We start from the raw sequence: 25,039 nt of genomic DNA on the forward strand, positions 1-25,039 counted from the left end.
GCCCTGGGCCAAAGGCAGGAGTTAAACCACTGACCCACCCAGGGATTCCCGGCCCATTTCATTTAATGGGTAGTTCAAGTTCAGTGTTTTCTTATTGCTTTCTCTCTGGATCCATTGTCGAAAGTGGGAGAATTGAATTATATTGAATTGTATTGCTGTCTACTTTTCTCTTCAGTTCTGTGAACATTTGCTTAATATATTTAGCTGTTCTGATATTGGGAGCATATATATTTATTTATAAGTTTTATATCCTCTTGATAAATTGACTCCGTTATCATTATGTAATGATCTTCTTTGTCTCTCATGACAGTTTTTGACTAATAATCTGTTTGTTTTTTATAAATATTTGTGTGGAATATATTTTTCCATTCCTTTAGTCTCAGCCTGTCTGTAACATTAGACCCAACATGAGTCTCTCGTAGGCAACATATAGTTAGATCTTGTTTTTCAATCCATTTGCCACTTCATGTCTTTTGATTGGATAATTTAATCCATTTGAATTTAAATTATTGAATGGACTGACTATAGACATTTTGTTATAGTTTTCTATTCTGTGGTTCCTTTGTTCCTTTCTTCTTTTGCTGTCTTCCTGGGTTTTTCAGTTTCTGATGTATGGGTTTTCATGTCTTATGTCATTTTTAATGCCTTTAAGTCCTTTTGATTGATTTAGTAGGTTGTAGTTCTGAGTTATTTTGAGCATGGCTCTTTGACATGCTTCCATTTTCTTTATGGATATTATTTTGCTCCTTATAATAACTTTGTATGAAAATTGACTCTCTTGCTTTTCAGGTGTTCATTTTTATATTAATGTTGTTTTCCAATATTGGTTCAAAATGTGGCCATTGGATTTCTGAAATTTCCTGACTCTTTTTCTGTTATCCTCAGTTCATTCTTTATCTGGGTCTTCCTTTGTTCTCTGTTGACTGTCTTGATGAATTTTTATTGTACTCTCAATAGAGGCCCTGTTCTGAAAGAGAGCCCTGACACTTTAGTTTTGAGAGTTCAGGGGGCCCAGACTCTAGCCATTTCAGACCTTGCATGCTCCTTGCATTTAGGTGCTGTTGGAGTAAGAATATACCTCCCTTTTTCAGTTGCTGTTCTTTAATTGGTTCAGCACATTTTCCAGTGAATACCCAAGGGCTCTTTTGTGGTTCTCTTTGTATCATGTCTGTCACATTCTCACAGCTTTGGTAGGGAAGCATTATTTTACCTCTATCCTCTTAAGGTTTTTCACTGGGCCTGAGAATTAAATTTACATAGGACAGATTAGCAGGGAAGACATACAGATTTATTTGTTACGAATTTTAAGTGACACTGGATCCCTTGTAGAAAATGGTGACCAAAAGAAGCAGTTGGAGTAGAACATTTATATACTGAGTTGGACAGAGAGCAGTAAATTGTGATAATGATACAAGGCAAAGGGTAGAGTTTATCATGGAGAAGTGACTAGGAAGATAAGGATTCACATACAAAGTGTGTTTGTACAAATTCCTCTTGGCCTCCTCTCCCCATCCCTGGAGATAAGAATGTTACTTTCCTCCTTATATAGGCAGGACATCTTCCATATGGTGTTTTATATCTAGTTTCCAGGAAGAAAAAGGGGAGGTCAGAGCATCCTTCTCGTACTTGTTTTTCAAGTGCCTTTAGCTCAAAATAATCTTTATGCCAAAGTGAAAGATTTAGGGTGGAACGTTCTGCCACCTTCCTTTTACTTCTCCCTTCCTTCCACATGGACAATTACATACAGATCTTGTGGCTATTGGTGATTTTCTATATCCATGCTTATTTTAGAGTTTGTGGGAAACTTTGTCACATAGTTTTGTGTTTCTTTTGTAAAGGCTGTATAGGTTTTTGTTATCTAGTTGCTTTGTCAGTTTTTGTGTGGGAATTCAGGAAGATCCACAATCCATGCCGTCTCCTACTCCTATCTTCTCAGAGTCCCATTAGTTGGTTGATTTCAGGTGTACAGTATAGGGATTCAGCAGTTCCATAAGTGTACTCCTTAATCCCCATCACCTAATTAACCTATCACCCCCCACCTCCCCTCTGATAACCACCAGTTCTCTGTGATTAGGACTCTGTTTATTTGTGTGTCTCTTTTTCCTCGCCTTGCTCATTTATTTTGTCTCTTAAATTCTACATATGAGTAATATTACATAGTATTTGTCTTTTTCTGACTTACTTCACTTAGCATTATATTCTCTAGCTCCATCCTTGTCATTGCATATGGCAAGATTCTGTTCTATTTTCATGGCTGAATAATATTCTAGTGTGTGTGTGTGTGTGTGTGTGTGTGTGTACACACCACATCTTCATCCACTTATCAATGGATGGACACTTGGACTGCTTTCATATCTTAGCTATTGTAAATAAACATAGAGGTGCATGTATCTCTTTGAATTAGTGTTTTTGTATCCTTTAGGTAAATACGTAATAGTGCAATTGCTGGATCATAGGGTAGTTCCATTTTTAACTTTTTGAGGAATCTCCATACTATTTTTCCAGAGTGAGTGCACCAGTTAGCATTCTACCAACAGTGCAAGAAATTTCCTTTTTCTTCACATCCTTGGGAACACCTGTTGTTTCTTGTGTTATTAATTTTAACATTCTGACAAGTACAAGTGATATTTCATTGTGGTTTGCATTTCCCTTATGATCAGTGATGGTGAACATCTCTTCATGTGTCTGTTGGACATCTGTATGTATTCTTGGGAGAAATGTCTGTTCATGTCTTCTGCCCATTATTTAATCAGATTATTTGTTTTCCGGGTGTTGAATTTGATAAGTTCTTTATAGATTCTAGATACTAACTTTTTATTGGATATGTCATTTACAGATACCTTCTCCCATTCTGCAAGTTCCCTTTTAATTTTGTTGATGTTTCTTTTGCTGTGCAGAAGCATTTTATTTTGATATAGTCCCAATAGTTTATTTTTAATTTTTTCCCCTTGTCTCAGGAGACATATCTAGAAAAAAGTTGCTGTGGCCAATGTCAAAGAGGCTATTGCCTGTGACCAAGGATTTTTATGGTTTTAGGTCTCACATTAGGTCTCTAATCCACTTTGAATTTATTTTTGAGTAAGGTGTAAAAAAGTGGCTAATTTTCTTTTTCAAGATTTTTTTCCTTTCCAGATTTTATTTAAATTCAGGTTAGTTAATATAGCGTGTTGTATTAGTTTCAGGGGTGGAATTTAATGATTCATCACTTGCATATAACACCCAGTACTAAAAAACAAAAACAAAAACAAAAAAACACCCAGTACTCCTTACAAGTGCCCTCCTTAATTCCCATCACCCATTTACACACACACTATTCTGGTGTGTCATTCAAAGCCATTGTTTCTTTGTTGATTTTCTGTTTTGATGATCTATCCATTGATGCAAGTGAGGGGTTAAGGGCCCTTGCTATTGTATTATTGTTGATTAGTTCCTTTATGTTCATTATTAACTGTTTTATGTATTTGGGTGCTCCCAGGTTGGGTGCATAAATATTTGCAATCGTTCTATCTTCTTGTTGGATTCTCTTTTATTATAATATAGTATCATTCATTGTGTCTTGCTACAGTCTTTGTTTTAAAATCCACCTTGTCTGGTATAACTATTGCTACTCCAGGTTCGTTCGTTCCTTTCTTTCTCTTTCTTTCTTTCTTTCTTTCTTTCTTTCTTTCTTTCTTTCTTTCTTTCTTTCTTTCTTTCTTTTTTTTAAGATTTTATTTATTTATTTATTCATGAGAGACACAGAGAGAGAGGCAGAGACACAGGCAGAGGGAGAAGCAGGCTCCATGCAGGGAGCCCAACGTGGGACTCCATCCTGGATCTCCAGGATCAGGCCCTGGGTTGAAGGCGGTGCTAAACCGCTGAGCCACCCAGGCTGCCCTCCAGGTTTCTTTTGACATGTGTTTGCATGATAAATATTTCTTTGTTCCCTCACTTTCAATCTGCATGTGTCTTTAGGTCTGAAATGAGTCTCTTGTAGGCAGCATGTAGATGGATTTTATTTATTTATTTTATCCATTCAGTCACCTTTTGTCTTTTGATTGTAATGTTTAGTTCATTTACATTCAGATTAATTGTTGATAGATATGTATTTATTGCCATTTTATTACTTGTTTTGTGGTTGTTTTTGGAGCTTTTCTCTGATCCTTCCTTGTCTTTCTCTCTTTCATGGTTTACTGATTTTCTTTTTTTTTTTTTTTTAATTTTTATTTATTTATGATAGTCACAGAGAGAGAGAGAGAGAGAGAGGCAGAGACACAAGCAGAGGGAGAAGCAGGCTCCATGCACCGGGAGCCTGATGTGAGATTCGACCCAGGTCTCCAGGATCGCGCCCTGGGCCAAAGGCAGGCGCCAAACCGCTGCGCCACCCAGGGATCCCCGCTGCGCCACCCAGGGATCCCCGCTGCGCCACCCAGGGATCCCCTGATTTTCTTTAGTGATATGTTTGGATTTCTTTTTCTTTATTCTTTACATATTTATTAGTGATTTTTGACATAAGGTTACCCTTAGGTTTGTATATAATCTCCTGCATATAATAATCTATGTTAAATTCTAGGTTGTTTAAATTTGAACCCATTTTCTAAGAACCAACTTTTGGTTTTACTGGTTTTCTCTGCTTTTCTATTTTAATTTTATTAATTTCTCTTCTTAGTATCTTTTTTGTCTGCTTATATTTGTTTTAATTTGCTCTTCTTTTTCTAGTTTGCTACAGAAGCAGCATAGTTTGCTAATGTAAATCTCTTTTCCTTCTTTTCTAATATATGAATTTATTGCCATACATTTGAACAAAGATTATATTCAAATTTTAGCAAAACTACATGATTTTTTTTTTTTAGGAAACCCTACGGAAAGAATGGGGCTCATGGGGGCACTGCATCATGGGCTTATTTGACAAAGTAGGAGAGAATAACATTCTGGCAGGCGAAGTACTGTTAGAAGTTCATGTTTGTAAATGAAATTATGATGAAAGAAAAGAGATTAAATAACTAAGAAATATTATTTGCCACTAAACAATTATGTCTGTATTTGACTTAGAAAACATTAATGGTGGTTATTAAAGTGCAGTGCAGTTGCCCTGAAAAGAGCACTGTGCAACTACACTGTACATACACTGTAAATGCATTTTTAAAGATATCATCCTCTATAGTCTATGTCTAATATATATCACCTGTACAGTTTTTATTTCACTTGTAGATGATATAGTTACCAACCAGTACAAGAGAAGCCTATATCCATTTTACTGATTCTTATGTTTTCTTTTTCTGCAGAAATGCTGAGCCGATTGTCAGGATTAGCAAATGTTGTGTTGCATGAACTATCAGGAGATGACACTGATGAGAATATGAGGGCTTCCCTAGACCCTGTGAGTAGCTCTATTCTGAATGAAACTGATGATACGTTTGTGTGTGTGTGTGTGTGTGTGTGTGTGTATTCCATGCTCTTCCGGGGAAAGAATTTAAGATAGAGAGTTTTGAGCAGCCTCTATTTTGCTAGGTAGGTAGAAGAGAGGATTAAGAAAAAATATTGATTCTTTATAAATAATCCTTCTGTAAGTTTGTAGCCTGTGAGCCATAGTGCTGGGAATCAAGTCCTGGATGAGATTGGAAAGATTTTTTTTTTTTTTTATTTGTTCCCTGAGCCTTGCTTAGTGCTAGATTGTTGTAAATTCTCTTCCGGTATATATCCTGTTCCCTAGCAAAGTTTTGTATAAGTGGCAGAACTTGGGGCACCTTTCAGGTCTCAAAATATGTTTGCTATTATAAATTTATCTAACACTTCTCTTATAGTTTATTTTTTGATAACCACATGGGGAATCAAAAGAAGTCCTTTAGTTTTCTGAAAGACAAGCAAGATTGCCTAATAGTTAAGAGAATTTTACTCAACTGCTCTCTTAAATTTAAGCTTTGGGCTCTTCCACTTGATAGTTTATCATCTTTGCTTCTCTTTATTTTTCTTTTTGGTAGAATTAGGATAATACCATAAATCAGATAATGTTTTGCTTGTGAAGTACTTAACATTTCCAAAATACTCAACATATTTTAATGGCTATGATGATCATTAGTATTGGATCAGAGTTGGAAAGATTTCTTAAGTATGGAGGTGAGTTAGGCAAGAGTTAAGATGAAGTTGGATTGAAGGTACTCTTTTGGACACTAATATCTTTTCCCTGGTGCATTGGCAACTTTTTGTTTAAATACTAGGCATTACCCCAAGAATCTGACATGGAATTTAACGATAGAACACAAGAGGATGTTCTGGAGCGCCTGACTTATGCTGAGCAGTTGGTGGTAGAGCTCAAAGAAATCATCAGGCAGAAGGACATTCAATTGCAGCAAAAAGATGAAGTTCTACAGGTACCATGGTTTTTTACTCTTTTCTTGCCAGCATTTGATATGACAGACACAACGTTTACTTAGATTTTTCTCTTCACTTAGATTATTGGAGAGTGACTCTTATTTCCCTAATACTGTAAGATGATACGTACCCAAGAATAACTTTTATTATATACTAGATACGTGATGAAAAACCATTTACATATCTATTGTCATTGTTCTGTGACAGGAAGAAAGAAAAGCTGCTGATAACAAAATAAAAAAACTAAAACTTCATGCTAAGGCCAAATTAACTTCTTTGAATAAACACATAGAAGAAATGAAGGCACAAGGAGGGACTGTTCTGCCTACAGAATCTCATTCAGAGGAGCAACTCTCCAAGGTATGGTAACTAGATATACTACACATTTTCTGAGTGGAAAAGCCTCCCATTATAGCAGATCTTCACTAGTCACAAAAACTTATGAAGCTAAAGTAGTACAGCCATAGATGCTATCCTTTCTATTTGAGCTTGCAGTCTAGCTGAGCTCTGGGCCACACACTGAATAAAAGGCCAACAGAAAATACAGAAATGAAATGTGACCTAGACTTTTAGAGAATTAAAAAAGGCCAACAAGACGAGTAAATACCACAATGAAGCATTTATATAGGAGAGGCACATAGTTTTGGAGGAATTTCATCTTCGGTTAGATTAAACTACGTGGTCTGTAAGAAAATTTCTGTGAGTTCTGAATTCTTTAATTCAGTGACTGGACAAAGAATATGTCCTCATATGGCCACACTGTAGCAGATTAAAGTTTCATGCATTGTAACTGAATCAACTAGATTGCTTTGGGCTCCCTGTAAGGGATGCTTTCTATGTTTATGACACCAATAAAACAATTTAAGGTCAGGGTTAGAGGAGTAAGGGAAGTGGTACCTTTTGAAAAATAGACTATTGTCCCAATATTCATTTTTATTACTTTTCTATATAGTTAAATCCCAAATATTCACATTAAGTCAGCCATTTAGTGAACAAGAATCTTCAGTTTTTTTGGAGTTTGGTGTAGAATAGATAGAGGCTGGCATATCACATGTGCACACTGCAGTTGGCCTAGACTTAACTCTACATAAGAAATCTGTTTTTGATTTTATTTTTATTTTCCTAATTTCACCTTATTTTACTCCTTCATTCAGTAGTATTCTTATCTCAATGTTTTTAGTTCTTGGGAAATGAGGTTGTAACTGATTTTTTAGGTACAACCCTGGAGTAACTGGTTAATTCCTAGTACCCTGATTAGTCTTTCCTTTTGGGTCTAATGCTCAGAAGACATTACTTTTCCTGCATCAATAGCTTTATTTAACTTCTCAAAGCTTATTTTAGAAGCTTTACTTATTCTTCTAAAATAGCTTGTTTATCTTGATGTCTCTCCCATGTTACTTTGTTTCATCTAACGGTCCCCCTACTATGTTGTTAGATTTTTAAATTATCTATTTTGTCCTCTGCTTTTTTGTTTTGTTTTGTTTTGATTTGATTTGATTTTAAGGTCCAAATCAACACTTGGAAGCTTCATTTCCTCACTCTGTTAAATAAGAGGGTCAAATCAAATGATTTCTAAGTTCTAGCAATCAATTGTTACAGGTTTATACTCTTGTTACCCATTACAGAGCTAGACAAATGTATACAAATTCTCTGACAAATGTAGTTGAAGAGATGAGGGCAATCCTCAGATGCTTGATTGACTATTATGTAGGAGAAAGTGTAAAATTATTTTGTGTAGTTCTAATAAGTAGACTTGGTTCATTTGAGGGTGATGAATTCAGTAGGGAGGGAGAATCTTGTTCAATCTCAGGGAGATAGCTCTTGGGGAAGAAAAATAGACTTGAAAGATTCGGATTTCCCTTACAAGGTCTTGTATGATGTTTTGCCCCTCATCTAACAGCACCTATGCTTTTCTGAATTCTGTCCTCTGGTTCTTCAAGGCAGTGAGACTAAGTTTTCTATTAAGTTTTAGTCCTGTGTGGTGCTGACTAGTTTTGTCCTGAGACTAAAAAACCATAAAAACGGGAAACTTGGTGTTGTTTCTTCCAGGTATTGACTCCTTTTCTGTATCTTCCTGCTTTTGGTTGCCTTCTAGCATTTTCAAGTAGCTGTTTTTCTATATTGTCCAGAGTTGAGAGCTGTTATCTGAGGGAGAATGAATCTACTAGTAAGTAGCTAACTGGGCCATACTAAAATGGGGGGAAAACTCTAAGATTCCTTCCTGGTTGTTAAGTCAGGTGTTATTTCTTGCTCCCATTTATAAAACTATAATCAAATGGTTATATAGGGCAAGTTAGAGCAAAAGATCAGATACGTGTTAATTATTATAATTCTTTTAAATCAATGACTTTATTGCCTTCATTTTCAGCATGATAAGAGTTCTACAGAGGAAGAGATGGAAGTAGAAAAGATAAAGCAGAAACTCCAGGAGAAGGAGGAACTAATAAGCTGTTTGCAAGCCCAACTTTCCCAGGCACATGCAGAACAAAGTGCACAGGTAGGGTGTTAAGTCACCTCCTAGTCATTGGGTTAGGGCCCAATGGATGACAAATACATTTTTCTAGATGGCCAACAGATACTTATCTATGCATCTGTCAATTTTCTTTCTTCTTCCCTTTCCTTCCCTCACCGACTTCCCTTCCTTCCTGCCTGCATCTAGCAATTTGTGTTTGCCATTCTTGGTTGATGTTTGTGGATACCCAGTGTGCTCTTTTAATATATAGTTTCACGTTTTTATTTCAAAATAATTTTTCTTGAATAATACAGCTTGTGGCATTTGGTCTGGTTTTTTCTCTAGGGACTTCTATTATCTGAATGTTCCTTTGAATCTCTTTAATATTTGTCACTTTTGATTCTCTTTTATTTCTTTCTTCATTTTAAATTTTCTTTTTTTCCCCTTCACTTAAGGTATTCTGTTTTGAGTTTGTTTACTTCTGTGTTCCTTCTTATTTAGACTTCCTTTTTGAAATTTTTTTCTTATATATAAAATTTTTCCTAATTTCAGTCACCTCATTTCTGAGTTTTTCTGATTATGCTATTTTCTATGTCTTGTATAGTTTTCTTAAAATTTTTAACACTTTTTGCAGTTTTAGTTTGTTTTTGAACATGCCTCTAGTCTGTTATTATCACCTTTAAGTATGTTTTGCTCCTTAGCTTTTTTTTTGTAGTAACTTTGTATGAAACTTGACCTTGATCCTTGTTTGTTCCTTATTTTTGTGAGCAATTAGTTTTTCTAAACTTTTGGAAGGAGGCTTGGTTCAGGAAAACTTTACTTACCAGGCCTCTCTCTTTTGTTGTTATTTTTTTTTTTTTGTATTGTGTCCAAAGATCTGGCAGCTGAATTTCTGGGATTTCCTGGTTTTCTTCCTCCTGCCCTTCACTTTGGCCTATACCAACATAGTCCAATAGTAATATGTAAGCCACATGCCACATGCATAATTTAAAATTTTATTGCAGAAATGGGTAAAATTAATTTTACCCTGTATTTCATGTAGTCCAATATATTCAAAATATACTTTTGAAATTAATAATTATTTTTGTGTTATTTTCCTTTTTCCTTTTTTTTTTTTTTTTTTTGCATTGTCTGGAATTTGATGTGTGTTTTTAACATTGTATCTCCATTTGGATTGTTAAATTCTCATTGGAAATACTTCTTCTCTGTTTAGATTTCATAAAATTTCCAGTTGAGAAAATAGATTCCTATGCTCAAGTTTTTCCAGACATACTTAAAAGCTTTCCAGTAACTGAATTGAGGGTGAAACATCATTTTTTCTTATGATCTACATAAGTATCAACTCTGACTGATGCTGTCTCCATAAAGTATTCAGAGAAATATATTACAATATTAGATGAGTGTACAGGAAAAAAATCATTCAAACTGAATGAATCCACTGATAGGCAATGTGTTTATTGTCATACTAGGAACAGCAGGCACACTTGTTACTTACGTGACAATTTAAGAGTATTTGACATTATGCAATAAAGTAAAATATAGTTATTTTTAATGGGAAAATAATTTCTATTTTAATTAAAATTAAATAATATTAATAGTTAAACTCCTCATGCATTTAGACGTGTCCCAAGCCCTCTGGAGCCACATTTGGCTAGTTGATAATGAATTATACAGCATGTGTATAGACCTTTTTGTTCTGTTTCTGTTATCTCTATTCTGCATAATTTTTATTTCACTCATAAGTTTCTTCTTATTTCTGGTCCATGTCTTAGAAGGCAGCCCTGATGAGTCAGTTCTGAGAATTCAGAGAACTAGGTTGTTCTAACCTTTTAGTCCTCCTTTCTGTGGACCCCTTGAATTTGCCCAATATTGGGGAATAAAGAAGCCCTGCCAATTTAAGCCGCTGTTCTAAGATTGGCCAACTGTGCTTTCCAGTAAGAACCTGTTGGCTCTTTGGGGATTTTCTTGTTCTTAAGGCCATTAATGTTGCTCTGCTGCTGCCTTGGCTTCCTCTTGCATAGACTCTAATACCATGCAGGTCTTGTGGCTTTTGGTGGTTTGTTGTACCTGCTTGTATTTTGGGGTTTGTGGATCTACCTTCCTAATTTTATTGGAAATATTGTCCATGGGTTTTTGGTTTTACTATTTAGTTGTACTATCTGTTTCTTTGTGAAGATTCATGGAAAAACCACTGCTATTCTGTCTTCCTCTGACAAATAATTCTGATAATTACTTTTTAAAATCCCAGTACATGAAGTTCCCTTTTGTATTGAGTGCAAATTAGAAGGATATGAATAGGTATTTTTGGCAATTAAGAAAGGGAGGTCAAAAAATTGAGTGCTAGTTCTTTTGTTTAAATTTTTTTTTTCCTTCTATGTCTTCAGTCTGATAAGAGTTCAACAGAGATGGAAGAATATTTAATGATGAAGCAGCAGCTCCAAGAGAAGGAGGAACTCATCAGCACTCTGAAAGCCGAGCTCAGCCAGACACAAGCAGAGCAAGCTGCTCAGGTAGGGTCGAAGGTACCTCATCATCATTAAAGAATCACAAAAGTCTAATGGTGACAAGCCAATTTAGATGGTAATTTTTAAAAACTTTAGTGTATAAAAGTATAGTAGCTAGAATGTTAGAGTAGAAATTAGAAGGGTGGAGTAGGGCAGTCTGGGTGGCTCAGCCATTTAGCGCCGCCTTCGGCTCAGGGCATGATCCTGAGTCCCGTGTCTCTCATGAATAAATAAATAAAATGTATAAAAAAAAAGAAAAAAGAGAGAAGGATGGAGTAATAGAAAAACTTAGAAATGTTATTTATTTATTTTTTTTAAGATTTTATTTATTTATTCATGAGAGAGAGAGAGAGGCAGAGACACAGGCAGAGGGAGAAGCAGGCCCCACACAGGGAGCCCAACATGGGACTTGATCCCGGGTCTCCAGGATCAGGCCCTGGCCTGAAGACAGCAGTAAATCGCTGAGCCACCTGGGCTGCCCAGAAGTGTTATTTACCTTGATGAATTTGCCATAGCTTGTTTTGTAGCTGTATCTTAGTTCTGTAGGCCCCAAATTTGGTTTTAATAGCACACAGAAATTCAGTCTTAGTAATAGACTCCTGTTGTTTGAAGGAGATTGGTAGATAAAACAAAAGAAATACAAATGCGTAGGTCCATTCTTTCCCTATAGTAAAACCTTAATAGGAAGTTAAATTATAATCCGAAGATTACTTAGTATATAATGAGAAAGTGGTATAGGTTACATGATTCAATGTTAAATGGCACTGGTATGTGATATGCTTCATATTTATTTCTGATACCAGGACCAGACTGTTTGGACTGGCATTTTCAACTCCTTCTCTCTGTTTTTCTAAATTTCCAGTTTGACCACCCACCTTTGTATTTTTCCTTTGAGAGTGCTTTTGACTTGGGAAACTTTTTTTCTCTGAAGTATCTTTGCATGATAGCTAATATTTCCCATTGGGTATTTCATTTTTTGACAGCTTATAGTATTAATGATGTTTTCTATCCTGGGAAGCCTGCTGCTGTGTATTCAGTGAAAATTGTATATTTTGAAATCCTTTCACCTCTCAGCTTCTATTGTGTCCTTTTTATGTAAAGCACTATATACAGTGTATGATGGAGAAATACAAAATGTGCTTTTTACTGAGTGGCTTAAATCATGGAAATCTAAAATATAAACATACTAACAAATCCATCGTAATGCAAGCCATTCTGAATAAGTGAATAGCAAACATCAACACAAATGGAAAGTTATTTTGAGAGATGAAAGAGGTTACCATGAGTGTGACATCCAAGAAAGATACATGGAAAAATTAGAGTTTAGGCAAAACTGTGATGGATAGATAATAATCTCAACACGATGGTTGAAAGTATTCCATTTGTGGGGAGTGGTCTGAGCAAAATAACAGAGGAAAAAAAAGAATACATTTACAGGAAAGGATGTGTAGATGCATTTGGCTAATGAAGGATGCCAGTGCCTGTATACTTGCAACACCAAATTGCAGATTCATAGCAATGTCAGAATTCAGATAATCAAAACAAATTATGATTTTCTTCCTACCTAGAAAGAGAGCTGAGGTCAATTCAAGGTATCACAAATTGAGAAGTTAGCAGTAGTTGAAGCACCAATACAAAATGGGCAAGCTAAGACCAGGTCAGCATGCTCAACTACTGATCTTAAGGAAATGAATAAGCAGGTGTTCATCTGCAGATGGCTGCGTGCAATATACACACACCCTCAAAACAAAACAAAACAAAAATGCTGATATTAAACAGCTCTCAATTTATTTCCATTTTATTCTGTTAAGAGCCAGTTACAGATGAGGGTGATCTAGAAGCCTGCAAGTAATGACAGCTGAAAATAACTATCTGGGGAGGTGGTGTGTGTTTGGAAATAAACCAGGTTCTTTGGTAGAAACAGTTCTTTGCAGATAAGACTAGCCAATATCCCTGATGAACATAGATGTAAAAATTCTCAGTAAAGTACTAGCAAACCGAATCCAACAATACATTAAAAAAATCATTAACCACAATCAAGTGGGATTTATTCCAGTTGTAGAGAATTTTGAATAAAAGATACATTAGTTTGAAGTTTGACTTAAAGAGCATGACAATTTCACTGAAGGTTTTAGAGCATGCATGTGCTATTGACATACCTAAGACTTAACAGAAATCTAATTTCATTTTGTAGGCTTAATATTGTAATCTGCGAACTTTAAAAAAATATACCTCTTTTTTATGTAAACATTTCTAGTAACCATGCAAATGTATTTTTTAATCAAAATTTATATTTAGGCTGATTTCTGAGTTTGATAATAGGATTTCTCTTACATTTGGAAGTTACTGTCAGGCCTATCTCTCTTCCAACATTCTCATCCTTGACATTAAAAATTTAATTTAAAAAAACCTATTCTCTATCAGTTCTCAGAGTCTATCTTTGGAGAATAGTGTGTGAGTTATGTTTGTGCAATATTCGGGGAGTGTAACGTGTATAGTTTCTCTGGTGTGTGTCTTTAGTTGAGTTCCATGCAGCAGGTGGTCCGAGAGAAAGATGCCCGCTTTGAAACACAAGTTCGTCTTCATGAAGATGAGCTTCTTCAGTTAGTAACCCAGGCAGATGTGGAAACAGAGATGCAACAGGTGTGTTGCTAAAACTTAGTAGAATGACTGTCATTTGGTTAACATTTAATTAACTGATCACAGCCACTTTTCTACCCTTACATATTGTTCTCCACTTGGTCTTAGCGTGCTCCTTAATTGGCTTCTTTTTGGTGATCGTATCTTCCATTGCATATTAATTATTTTTCCTTGTCCTTACCTTGCCTTTTATGCCTCTAACCAGGTTGTTGGTACTCAAAAGCTGAATTTAATTGGCAAATGTATGTGGTAGTCAGAAATCGGTTTCTCTTCAGTTTGCCAATTGTAGCTACATTAAAGACGTGATCCAAAGCTTCAAATCAATGAAGCCAGAGTAAACTTTGAAAAAATTAAAGTTGAAAAGGAGTGATTTTGAAATCATAAAGTCTTTTATTTATATTAATATTCTTACAAAATTAATTGAGTATATTTTGGAAATTGGCTTCATTGTTTTTAAGTTTATCATCTACTAACTTGAAGGTATTTGTTTTTATTTAGTGTGTTTTTATTTAGTGTGGTAACCAGAAGTGCTCCAGTGGTATTTCATGGTTGATTCATTTAATTGTTTTTGAGTGAAAACTTCTTCCAAGTTCTAAGTAATCCTTTAGAATATACCACTAAATAAAGTTTCAGAATACAGCACTTTTTGAAGTAGAATATTAATATATGCATATATCATTGATTTATTTATCCAACAATTGTTTATCGAGTGCATGTCCTATGCATGAAGCTAGAAGAGAAATGGTTCTTGCCTGCAGAGAATGTTCTCTTCGGTGAGTGAGATATACATGTACTTTTACTTAGGCATAGGACATTGACTTTATAATTTGAAAGGTGGACATTTTGTTTTCTCTAATTACAAAGACTCCCTAATTCAGGGGCTTGCTTGTGTCTCAGTTTAGTTGTTGTCAGTGTACTGGAGAAGGTATTTTTGGAGATTCTTTTTTGCTGCTCGATGGGAAGCATGGCATGCTGGTGTCCCATTCTTTAATCTGTCATCTTCAACATCCAAAGACCTTACGCACACATCTACATGATATTTTGAAAGGTAATCAGTAAATGGTTCTCACTGGTTTAGCATATTGTATCTAAAACATTTCATTCTCAGAAATTAAGAGTGCTGCAGAGGAAACTTGAGGAGCATGAAGAAGCTTTACTGGGCCGTGCTCAGGTTGTGGGCTTGCTGCAACAGGAGCTAACTACTGCTGAACAGAAAAACCAGGTACTGCCTTGTGATCTTTACTGCCTGCCTTGGGAGTGGAGTATTCGTTCCTGCTTTATTTTTATTTATTTATTTATTTTTTAGAGAGGGAGAAAGGGAGGTGGGAAGGAGCAGAGAGAGAGAGAGAGAGAGAGAGAGAGAGAATCTTAAGCAGGCTCCATGCCCAGGGCAGAGTCTGACCAAACCACCCAGACGTCCCCACTTCCACTTCAGTTTCCTAGGCAGCATGGATAAAATGGTAAGCCTTCTGAGAATTGATGCCATTTATTCATTTTTTCAACAAATACTCTGTGCTTAAATGGTGGTGATACAGTGATGAGCAAAACAGGTATAGTTCCTTCCCTGATTAAGCGTGCATTCCACATCTTTCATTGTGGCTGTTTTTCTTTGTGCTTTTAGGTCTAGGGTCCTAACTTCTCTAGAATGTCCTACTGTCCTCTAGTCAGTTTCCTTTCTGTCATATTGCTCTTTTGCTATCTCAGATGGTTCTTGTGCTTGATGTACTATCCCTTGTTTGTTTTGGTTGATTCTCTGTTGGCTTGAAATAATTCATCATGGGGATCCCTGGGTGGCGCAGTGGTTTGGCGCCTGCCTTTGGCCCAGGGCGCGATCCTGGAGACCCGGGATCGAATCCCACGTCGGGCTCCCGGTGCATGGAACCTGCTTCTCCCTCTGCCTATGTCTCTGCCTCTCTCTCTCTCTCTCTGTGTGACTATCATAAATAAATAAATTAAATAATTTAAAAAAAAATAATTCATCATGCAAAATTCCCTGAATCTAAAGTGATCAAACACGATGTTTTAAAATCTTAATTTTTTAAATTTTTCCCACTAATTTTCTCTCCTCTCCTCTATGATCCCTTTCCCTATTTTTTATATTCCCCATATGAGTGAAATTGAAAATCAGAGAGGGTGACAAAACATGAGAGACTCGTAACTCTGGGAAACAAACAGGGGTAGTGGAAGGGAAGGTGGGGGGGGATGGGTTGACTGGGTGATGGGCACTGAGGGGGACACTTGACGGGATGAGCACTGGGTGTTATACTATATGTTGGCAAATTGAACTCCAATAAAAAAATATACAAAGAAAAATTAAAGTTTTAAAATCTTAAGCTCAAGTATCCCATCCCATACTGTCATTCCCTTTCTCAGACTGGCCTGACCTTCATTCTTATTGAAATCACCCAATCTTTTCACTTTGTTCCTCTGGTATATTAGTTCTTTCCTGGCCTCCCTCCTTTCCCTGTCTGCTATTGACCCATGTTTGACCATTTGGACTACTCTTTTATCAGCCCTTGGATTCCCGTGACCTGGTCTTATCACATCAAGTAGCCAAATACTAATGTGGCACTGGTGAGAAGTCCACATTCTCTGCTTGTTCATCTGGGTGCTTCATGCTGTTGGAGAAAGTCATCTCCTCAATTTTCAACTCTCCTTGAAGAGGACTTTCTTGCATTGAAACATTTTCCCATATCTCCCATCCTAATAAAACCTATATCCTGATCCCAAGGCCTCTGGTCTCACTGTCATCAGGCAGCTGGGTTCAAGTCTCAGTTGTGCCTCTTAACTATTTACTATAGAGTTACAGCTCTGTGACTTTTGGCAAATTTCCCTTCTTCTCTGCTCTTGTTAATATAAGTATCTCTCTCATGGCCTCTGCCATTTTTGTATTATAATTATCTGGTTAAATGTGACTGCCCCACTGAACTCTTGAGTTCCACAAGGGCAGAGACTGCATTCATTCATTCAGCATTTATTGATCACTAGGTCCTCAATACGACATGTACTGTGCTAGGTGCTAAAGAACAGTGGTGATAAAACAAAATCCCTTCCCTTATTGAACTTATTTTATAATGAGAGAGAAAGTAAGAGATAATGGTACAAATAAATACGTATGAATATAAATTGTTAAAAGTATCAAGAAGCAAAAACAGGGTCTTATGCAGTTGTAGGTTAGGTCCTGAGTGTCAAATCCCTTGCTTTACCTAGAAGAGGCACTTCACTATGCTTATTGAAAAGAAAGAATGAACTTATGGCTCATGAGGCTTTGTCTTTTTTTCTTAGGTTCTCTCTCAGCAGTTACAGCAGATGGAAACTGAGCATAATACTTTAAGGAACACTGTAGAAACAGAAAGACAGGAGTCCAGGATTCTGATGGAAAAGATGAAACTTGAGGTGTCAGAGAGAAAATTATCCTTCCATAACCTGCAGGAAGAAATGCATCATCTTCTGGAACAGCTTGAGCAAGCAGGTCAAGCTCAGGCTGAGCTACAGTCCCGGTACTGTGCTTTGGAACAGAAACACAAAGCAGAAATGGAAGAAAAGATCTCTCACATTTTGAATCTTCAAAAGACTGAGCAAGAACTACACTCTGCCTGTGATGCTCTGAAAGAGGAAAATTCAAAGCTTGTCCAAGATAAGAGTGAACAGGCATTTCATTCAGCTCAGGTCATTCAACAACTGGAAGGTCAGTATTTGATTGTCTTTCAAGTCCACTGTCTAGCACCTGAGTGGCTTCTACTTCCAAATTTCTGGGATCTGTGAATGACATCATTCAAATGAAAGCAAATTCAATTGAAAGCAATTGAATCAATAGAAGAATTAAGAAAGGCATCTCTTCTGAGCTCTTTGTCATTTCTCCTGTCTCTGGCCGAAATTACAATCTGGATTAATATTATGATTATTGGGCACCAGGGTGGCTCAGTGGTTGAGTGTCTACCTTTGTCTTGGGTTGGGGTCCTGGGGTCCTGGGATTGGGTCCTGCATCAGCCTCTCTGCAGGCAGCCTGCCTCTCCCTCTGGCTTTGTCTCTGCCTCTCTCTGTGTCTCTCATGAATAAATAAATAAAATCTTAAAAAATATATTATGATTATCATTATAGTATATAGAAACTATTGATAATGATGTGTCATATGTTAAAAAGAATAATGTGTGAAACATGAGTGCAGTCTCTAGGATTCAGTGACTGAAATGAGTAGGGTTTGAATCAATTTTTGGAAAACTCAGGCTAGATCTAGATGCATAGGTAGGGAGATTGATTGCATGGAGCCATTTTTACTTTTCTTTTTTTTTTCCGTTTTTACTTCTAAAGGTGAATCTGAATACTTATAGATGATCTTTTTTTTTTCAAGGAAAAATTTTATCCTTTAAGATTTAATGAAAACTTTTTTTTTTTTTTTAATGTTATTAAAGTAATGCAGGGACATTGAGTAGCTTAGTTGGTTAATCTTACTCTTGGTTTCAGCTCAGGTTCTGATCTCATGAGTCATGGGATTGAGCCCCACATTAGGCTGCTATGCTCAGTGTTGAGTTGCTTGGGATTTTCTCTTTCCTCTCCCTCTGACCCTCCCCCACTAGAATGCACATGCTCTCTCTTTCTCTCTCTCTCAAATAAATAAATAAATCTTAAAAAAAAAAAAGTAAATCTGGGCAGCCCCGGTGGCACAGCGGTTTAGTGCCTCCTGCAACCCAGGGCGTGATCCTGGAGACCCGGGATTGAGTCCCACGTCAGGCTCTCTGTATGGTGCCTGCTTCTCCCTCTGCCTGTGTCTCTGCCTCTCTCTCTCTCTCTATCTCTGTCTCTAAGAATAAAAAAGAAAAAAAAAAAGTAAATCTTTAAAAAAAGTAAATAAAGTAATACATGCCACTAATTTAATTCTAATACATTGACATATATTTAAAGGAAAGATTTTAGGGAAGATTTAAGTTAAAGATCTATATTGAGGAACCGAACTTTAACCAGAAAGCCTTGAGGGGCATTATATAGGAACAGTGTGTTACATTAGCACACTGTCCTCTTGAGTGGACTGTGTACCTGTTTAGAGTTGTGCTATATTGTCTCAATGGGATTCGATGAGGAGTGAAGAAAATAGAATTTAAAAATACTAAAGGCATTTTCAAGGAAGAATGACTTTGTGAATGATTCTAAGCCTTTTTTATTTTACGTTTTAAGGAAGTGGTTTACTGAAATGCCCTTCGGTCCCTCAGAGCATTTAAAACATGTCATAAAAACATGTTGTCATTGGCATCCTCATTTTAGTTAACATAACTGACCTAGAGTGAACAGCATGTGCTGTATCTCTAGGAGGTAATAGCTTACCACGTTTTTAGACTTGTAGTAGAGATCATTTCTATTTACTTACTTTGTTTTCCTTAGATCAACTCCAGCAAAAATCCAAAGAAATTACTCAGTTTCTAAGCAGACCAACCTTGCCTAAACATGAAACAGCATCTCAAGCTTCTCTCCCAGATGTTTATACTGAGGATACACAGGTAATGAAATGTATACTTCTAATGAATGTGATCTGTCTTTGCTGTATCATACTTAGGTGCTCTAATGAGAATTTACACCAGAAAGTAATAAAAGCTTTCTTTTAGCCAGAAAGTAATATAAGTCTTTTCTGCCTGATAAGATGCTTTTTTGGAGGCGATTCCAGTTGAAAGGAATCATGAAAACCATTAATTTAGTGTCTCAAAAATGGTTAATGAGAATATAATAGATAACAAGCACCATGATCTCAGGAACCTCTCTGATTCTAAGGTCTTAGAATTCCATATTGAAAGTAAATCATTGTTTTTGATCTTATAATCCATTTTCTCAGCTGAGAAGTCAATTTTGTTTTTGGTAGATTGAAATTTCACCACCTTTAATGTATACAATTCAGTCTAACCAGACTTAAAAGTTTATTATATAAATCATAATCCTCCCATTAATTAATTAACAGTAAAAACTTTAACTGCCAATTAGCTGTTGTTTGGTCAGTATATTCTCTTTTTCTCCTCTAAAAATCTCTATGGGAAGCTAGATTATAATCACCAGAAGATTGCTTATAGACCATGATTATCAAAACAGAGTGAGTTTGATGATTTTTATTGGCTAGTGTCAAGCTAGGATAACTGGATTTATTCATCTCCATTATAAAATCATACCCTTCTGAACTGACAGACTTACTGACCAGCAGAGTACCATGGTTCCTGGGCAGTACTGTGTAGCAGTACTGGTTTCTAGTACTTCTAGAATTTTTGCTTCTTGGTTTCTAGCTTCTAGGCATTCCAATCTCCTCTATTCTCAAAATCACAACTTTTTCCTTGAATGTTTAAGAACATATTTTCAGTAATTGCAAAGAAATTGAAAGAATTTGATACAAAACATGTATATAGACACTATCTAGATTCTATCAACATTTTACTATATTTGTTTTATCAAAGATCCATTTATCCATTCACCAGTTCATTTTTTATGTGTTTCACAGCAAATTGCAGAAATGAGAATGTTTTTCAGCATGCATGTCATTGACTGATTTTTAATATTAATAGTTTTTTCTTTTGAATTAAGATTTATAAACATGAAATGTATAAACATTGAGTGTATTATTCATTGATTTTTGACAGATGCATACACCCGTGTTACCCAAATCCCTATCAAGATATATTCTTATTACCCTACAAAGTATCCTCATACCCTTTCACAGCCAGTCACATCCTAACCTTCTAGAGCTGACCAGTGTTCTGTTTTGTCACCATAGATTAATTTTGCCTGTTTTACAACATAATGTAAATGTAATCATGCAATATATATACTCTTTTGTGTAAAGCTTCCTAACACCCAGCATGTTTTGAGATTCATCCATATTGTTGCATATATCATAATGTATTCTTTTATATTGCTGAGAAGTACTCCATTTTGTGAATATTCTGCATTTTCTTTTTGCATGACTGTGCTATAATTTCCTGTTGATGAATACCTGGGCGTTTTCATGTTTTGGCCATTATGAATTAAGCTGCTATAAATATTCTTGTACAAGTATTTGCGTGGACATGTTTTCATTTGTCTCCAGTGGATCCTAGTTGAGATCACTGGGCTATAGAGTATGTATTTAGCTTTCTTTTTTTTTTTTTTAGAAGAAAGATTTTATTTATTTATTTATTCATGAGAGACACACACACACAGAGAGAGAGAGAGAGAGAGAGAGAGAAAGGCAGAGACACAAGCAGAGGGAGAAGCAGGTTCCATGCATGGAGCCCGATGTGGGACCCGATCCTGGGTCGCCAGGATCACGCTCCGGGCTGAAGGTGGCACTAAACCACGGAGCTACCCGGGCTTCCCTGTATTTAGCTTTCTAAGAAACTGGCAGATCATTTCCCAAAGTGGCTGTATTATTTTATATTCCCACCTAAAGTATATGATTTGATATTGTCAGTTTAAAAAATTTTAGCCATTCTAATGGGTGCATGGTGGTGTCTCATGGTTTTAATTTGCATTTCCCCGATAAATGATGTTGAATGTTTTCTCTTGAGATTCTTGGCCATTTGTATATCTTCTTTTGATGAAGTGCCCTTTCAAGTCATTTCTCCACTTAAGAAATCAAATTCTTTTTTTTTTTATTATTGAGTGGAGGGGATTCTTTATATATCCTGAATACTGGTTTATTTTCAGATGGTTGGTGACTATTTTCTCTCATGCTATGGCATACCTCCTACTCATATCCTTCATGGTATCTTTTAATTAGCAGACATTTTATAATTTTGATAAAATCTATTATTTATCATTTTTTATGGATATAATTTTCTGTGTTCTAACTATGAAATTTTTGCTTAATAATGCCAAGTCATGAAGATTTTTGTTTTTTTCCCCACAACCTTTATGGTTTTAACTTTCCCATTTCAGTCTCTGAACCTCACATAAATTTTTGTGTGTGGTATAAGGGAAGGGTCAAGGTTTATTTGGATTGTGACAGTTTTTGGCTGTTAGAAATAAAGCTTCTATGAATATTCTTTTAGAAATATTTGTTTGGACCTATGCTCTCTTTACTCTCAGAAAATACCTGGAAGTAGAATGCCTGGATCACCTAGGTATTTGAGAGGTTTTAAGATGCTTCCAGGCTGTTTGCAAAGTGGTTGTACCATTTTCCATTCCCATCAGCAATGTATGAGAGTTCCAGGGATAAGCCTCACTTGGTAATGATATATGACCCTTCTATTTTGTTAAATTACATTTGTTAAAATTTTGTTTTAAAGTTTTGCATCTGTGTGATGAGGAATTTTTGTCTATTGTTTTTTTGTAATTTCTTTATCTGATTTTGCTGTATGAGTAAAGCTAGCCTTTTAGAATGAATTGGGAAGTATTCTTACCTCTTTAGTTTTTTGGGGAAGATTTTGTGTAGGCTGGGTATTATTTTTTCCTTAAATGTTTTTTGGAAATTCACCAATGAAGCCATCTAGTCCTGGAGTTGTCTTTTGGGTGCATTTTTTTTCCTACCAATTCCATTTGTAGCTATATGGCTATTCAGGTTATTGGTTTCTTTTTTATTGTACTTTGGTATTTTGTATCTTTTAGGGAATTGGACCATTTCATCTAAAGTGTCAGATTTAAAACCATAAAGTTGTTTGCAATAGTCCCTAATTATCCCTTTTAATATCTGTAGAGCTATAGTGATGTCACCCCTCTTCCTGATATTTGTAATTTGCGTTTTCTTTCTTATACCTACTTATACATACTTATACTGCCCAAAGGTTTACCGACTTTATTGATCTCAGGAAAACCAGCTTTGGTTTCATTGATGCTCTGTTGTTTTCTGTTTTGTTGATATCTACTTTAATCTTTATTATTTACTTTCTTTTGTTTGCTTTGGATTTGATTTCCTCTTCTTAGCTTCTTAAGGTAGAGGCTGAGGCCACTGGTTTGAGAACTTTCTTATTTCTTTCTTTTTTTTTTTTTTTTTTTAAATTTTTATTTATTTATGATAGTCACAGAGAGAGAGAGAGAGAGAGGCAGAGACACAGGCAGAGGGAGAAGCAGGCTCCATGCACCGGGAGCCCGATGTGGGATTCGATCCCGGGTCTCCAGGATCGCGCCCTGGGCCAAAGGCAGGCGCCAAACCGCTGCGCCACCCAGGGATCCCCAACTTTCTTATTTCTAATGTAGGTGTTTTGCACTATAAATTTCTCCCTACCATCTTCTTTGGCATATCCACAAATTCTGTTGTGTTCCTTTTTCACTTAGTTCAAAATACTAATTTCCTGTTTGATTTCTTCTTTGCTTCTTGGATTACTTAGTTTTTAGATATTTGGGGATGATGTTCCAGGAGCTGTTTCTATTACTGATTTTTATTTTAATTCTATTGTGGTCAAAACATACTTTGTATAACTTGAATCTTCTGGAATTGATTCAGACCTTTATGGCCCAGAATATTGTCTATTTTGGCAAATCTTCCATTTGTACTTGAAAATAATTGCTGTTATTGACTGGAGTGTCGTATAAATGTCAATCATGTAAGGCTGGTTGATTATGTTATTCAAATATACTGTATCATTTGCTTTTCTGCTTGTTTTCTTAATTATCAACAGGAGTATTAAAATCTCAGATTATAGTTGTGGATTTATCTATTTCTCCCTCTTCTATCAATTTTTGCATCATTTATTTTCAAGCTGTTACTATGGGCTTAAACATTTAGGATTTTTAGGTCTTAATTAAGTGACCCATTTTTTATTATGAAATGGCTTTCTTTATTCTGGATGACGTTGATGACATTCTTTTTGCTTTGAAATGTACTTTTGTTTGATATTAATAGAGCTACTGGACTTTTCTTTTAATGGTTCAAAACATACATCTTTTTTTCATTCTGTTACTTTTAACTTGTTTGTATCTTTGTATTTAAAGTTCATTGCTTGTATCCAGCACAGAATTTGAGCCTACTTCTTATCCTGTCTCTGCTGTAAGTTGGAGTGTTCAGACTGTTTACATTAATGTTATTGATATAGGGATCCCTGGGTGGCACAGCGGTTTAGCGCCTGCCTTTGGCCCAGGGTGCGATCCTGGAGCCCCGGGATTGAATCCCATGTCGGGCTCCCGGTGCATGGAGCCTGCTTCTCTCCCTCTGCCTGTGTCTCTGCCTCTCTCTCTCTCTCTCTCTCTGTGTGACTATCATCAATAAATTTTAAAAAATGTTATTGATATAATTGTAAAAGTCTCTGACCTTGTTATTTTCTATTTTACCAACTGTTTTCTTATCTTTTTTTTTTACTAAGTATTTTTTATGATTCTATTTTTCTCTCCTTGCAGATTATTAGCTATAATTCTTTGTTTTGTTATTCTAGTGGCCACATTATGGGTTATAGTCTCTGTCGTTATTGCAGTTTACCTTCACATAATATTATGCTGCTTCATGTATAGAATAAGAACTTATATACATGCATTTCTTCATTTCTGGTTTTTATGTTATTGTTTTACTCATAAACAAATTGTTAATTAAATTGTTATTTATTCAATTATTATTTAAAGACAGTCAAATAATAAAATATTTATCATTGCAGTTACCATTTCGGATACTTTTTATTCTTTAGGGTAGATCAGGGATTGGCAGTGTTTCTGAAAAGGGACAAATAGTAAATATTTTAGGTGTTGTGGGTCGTATAATCTTTTTTTGTAGTTACTCTGCCATTATAGAGCAAGAGCGGATATAGAACAAAGATAAATGATTGTGACTGATTTTCAGTTCAGCTTTACTTACGAAAACAGGTAGAAGGCCTCAAAAGTTGCTGAACTCTGGTATAGTTTCTTATTTCCATCTGGTATTGTTTTCTTTCTGTCTGAAGAACTTCCTTTAACTTGTGCATGTATGTCGGTGTGTGTGTATATACACGATTGTGCAGGTCTGCTGGTGATGAGTTCTTAAAGTTCTTATTTGTCTGAAGACATCTTTATTTCTCCATTGTTGTTGAAAGATATTCTTGCTGACTACAGAATTCTACATTGATGTTTTTTTTTTTTATTTCAATGCTTTAAGCTTGTTACTCTACTCTTTCTTTCTTGCATTTTAGTTTTTGAGAAGAAATCTACTATCATCCTTATCTCCCCTGCCCCCCTGGCAGCT

The 25,039-nt window shown here is 35.8% G+C and overlaps 1 protein-coding gene and 1 long non-coding RNA gene across 10 annotated transcripts in view; one reads left to right on the forward strand and one right to left on the reverse strand.

The window, feature by feature from the left end:
* Positions 1-25,039, forward strand: part of GOLGB1 (golgin B1) — a 90,634-nt gene that overhangs the window by 15,490 nt on the left and 50,105 nt on the right. For 5 of the 8 annotated variants that reach the window (XM_077884325.1, XM_077884317.1, XM_077884324.1 and 2 more), the window contains 9 exons: positions 5,265-5,359; positions 6,198-6,350; positions 6,559-6,711; positions 8,720-8,848; positions 11,188-11,313; positions 13,828-13,950; positions 15,056-15,169; positions 17,233-17,635; positions 19,324-19,439. In XM_077884325.1, the coding sequence (XP_077740451.1) occupies positions 5,267-5,359; positions 6,198-6,350; positions 6,559-6,711; positions 8,720-8,848; positions 11,188-11,313; positions 13,828-13,950; positions 15,056-15,169; positions 17,233-17,635; positions 19,324-19,439 (1,410 nt within the window). In that variant the 5' untranslated portion in view covers positions 5,265-5,266. The remainder of the gene's footprint in view (positions 1-5,264; positions 5,360-6,197; positions 6,351-6,558; positions 6,712-8,719; positions 8,849-11,187; positions 11,314-13,827; positions 13,951-15,055; positions 15,170-17,232; positions 17,636-19,323; positions 19,440-25,039) is intronic. The other 3 variants (XM_077884320.1, XM_077884321.1, XM_077884322.1) reach the window with 3 other exon arrangements.
* The window catches only part of LOC144305482 (uncharacterized), a 30,670-nt gene continuing 20,000 nt past the window's right edge, over positions 14,370-25,039 (reverse strand). The window contains exon 4 of one of the 2 annotated variants that reach the window (XR_013372481.1): positions 14,370-14,976. This is a non-coding gene — a long non-coding RNA (uncharacterized LOC144305482). Of the gene's footprint in view, positions 14,977-16,837; positions 17,707-25,039 lie in introns of those variants that run through there. The other variant, XR_013372482.1, reaches the window with a different exon arrangement.

Source organism: Canis aureus, chromosome 35, assembly GCF_053574225.1.
Source record: "Canis aureus isolate CA01 chromosome 35, VMU_Caureus_v.1.0, whole genome shotgun sequence".
Taxonomy (NCBI): domain Eukaryota; kingdom Metazoa; phylum Chordata; class Mammalia; order Carnivora; family Canidae; genus Canis; species Canis aureus.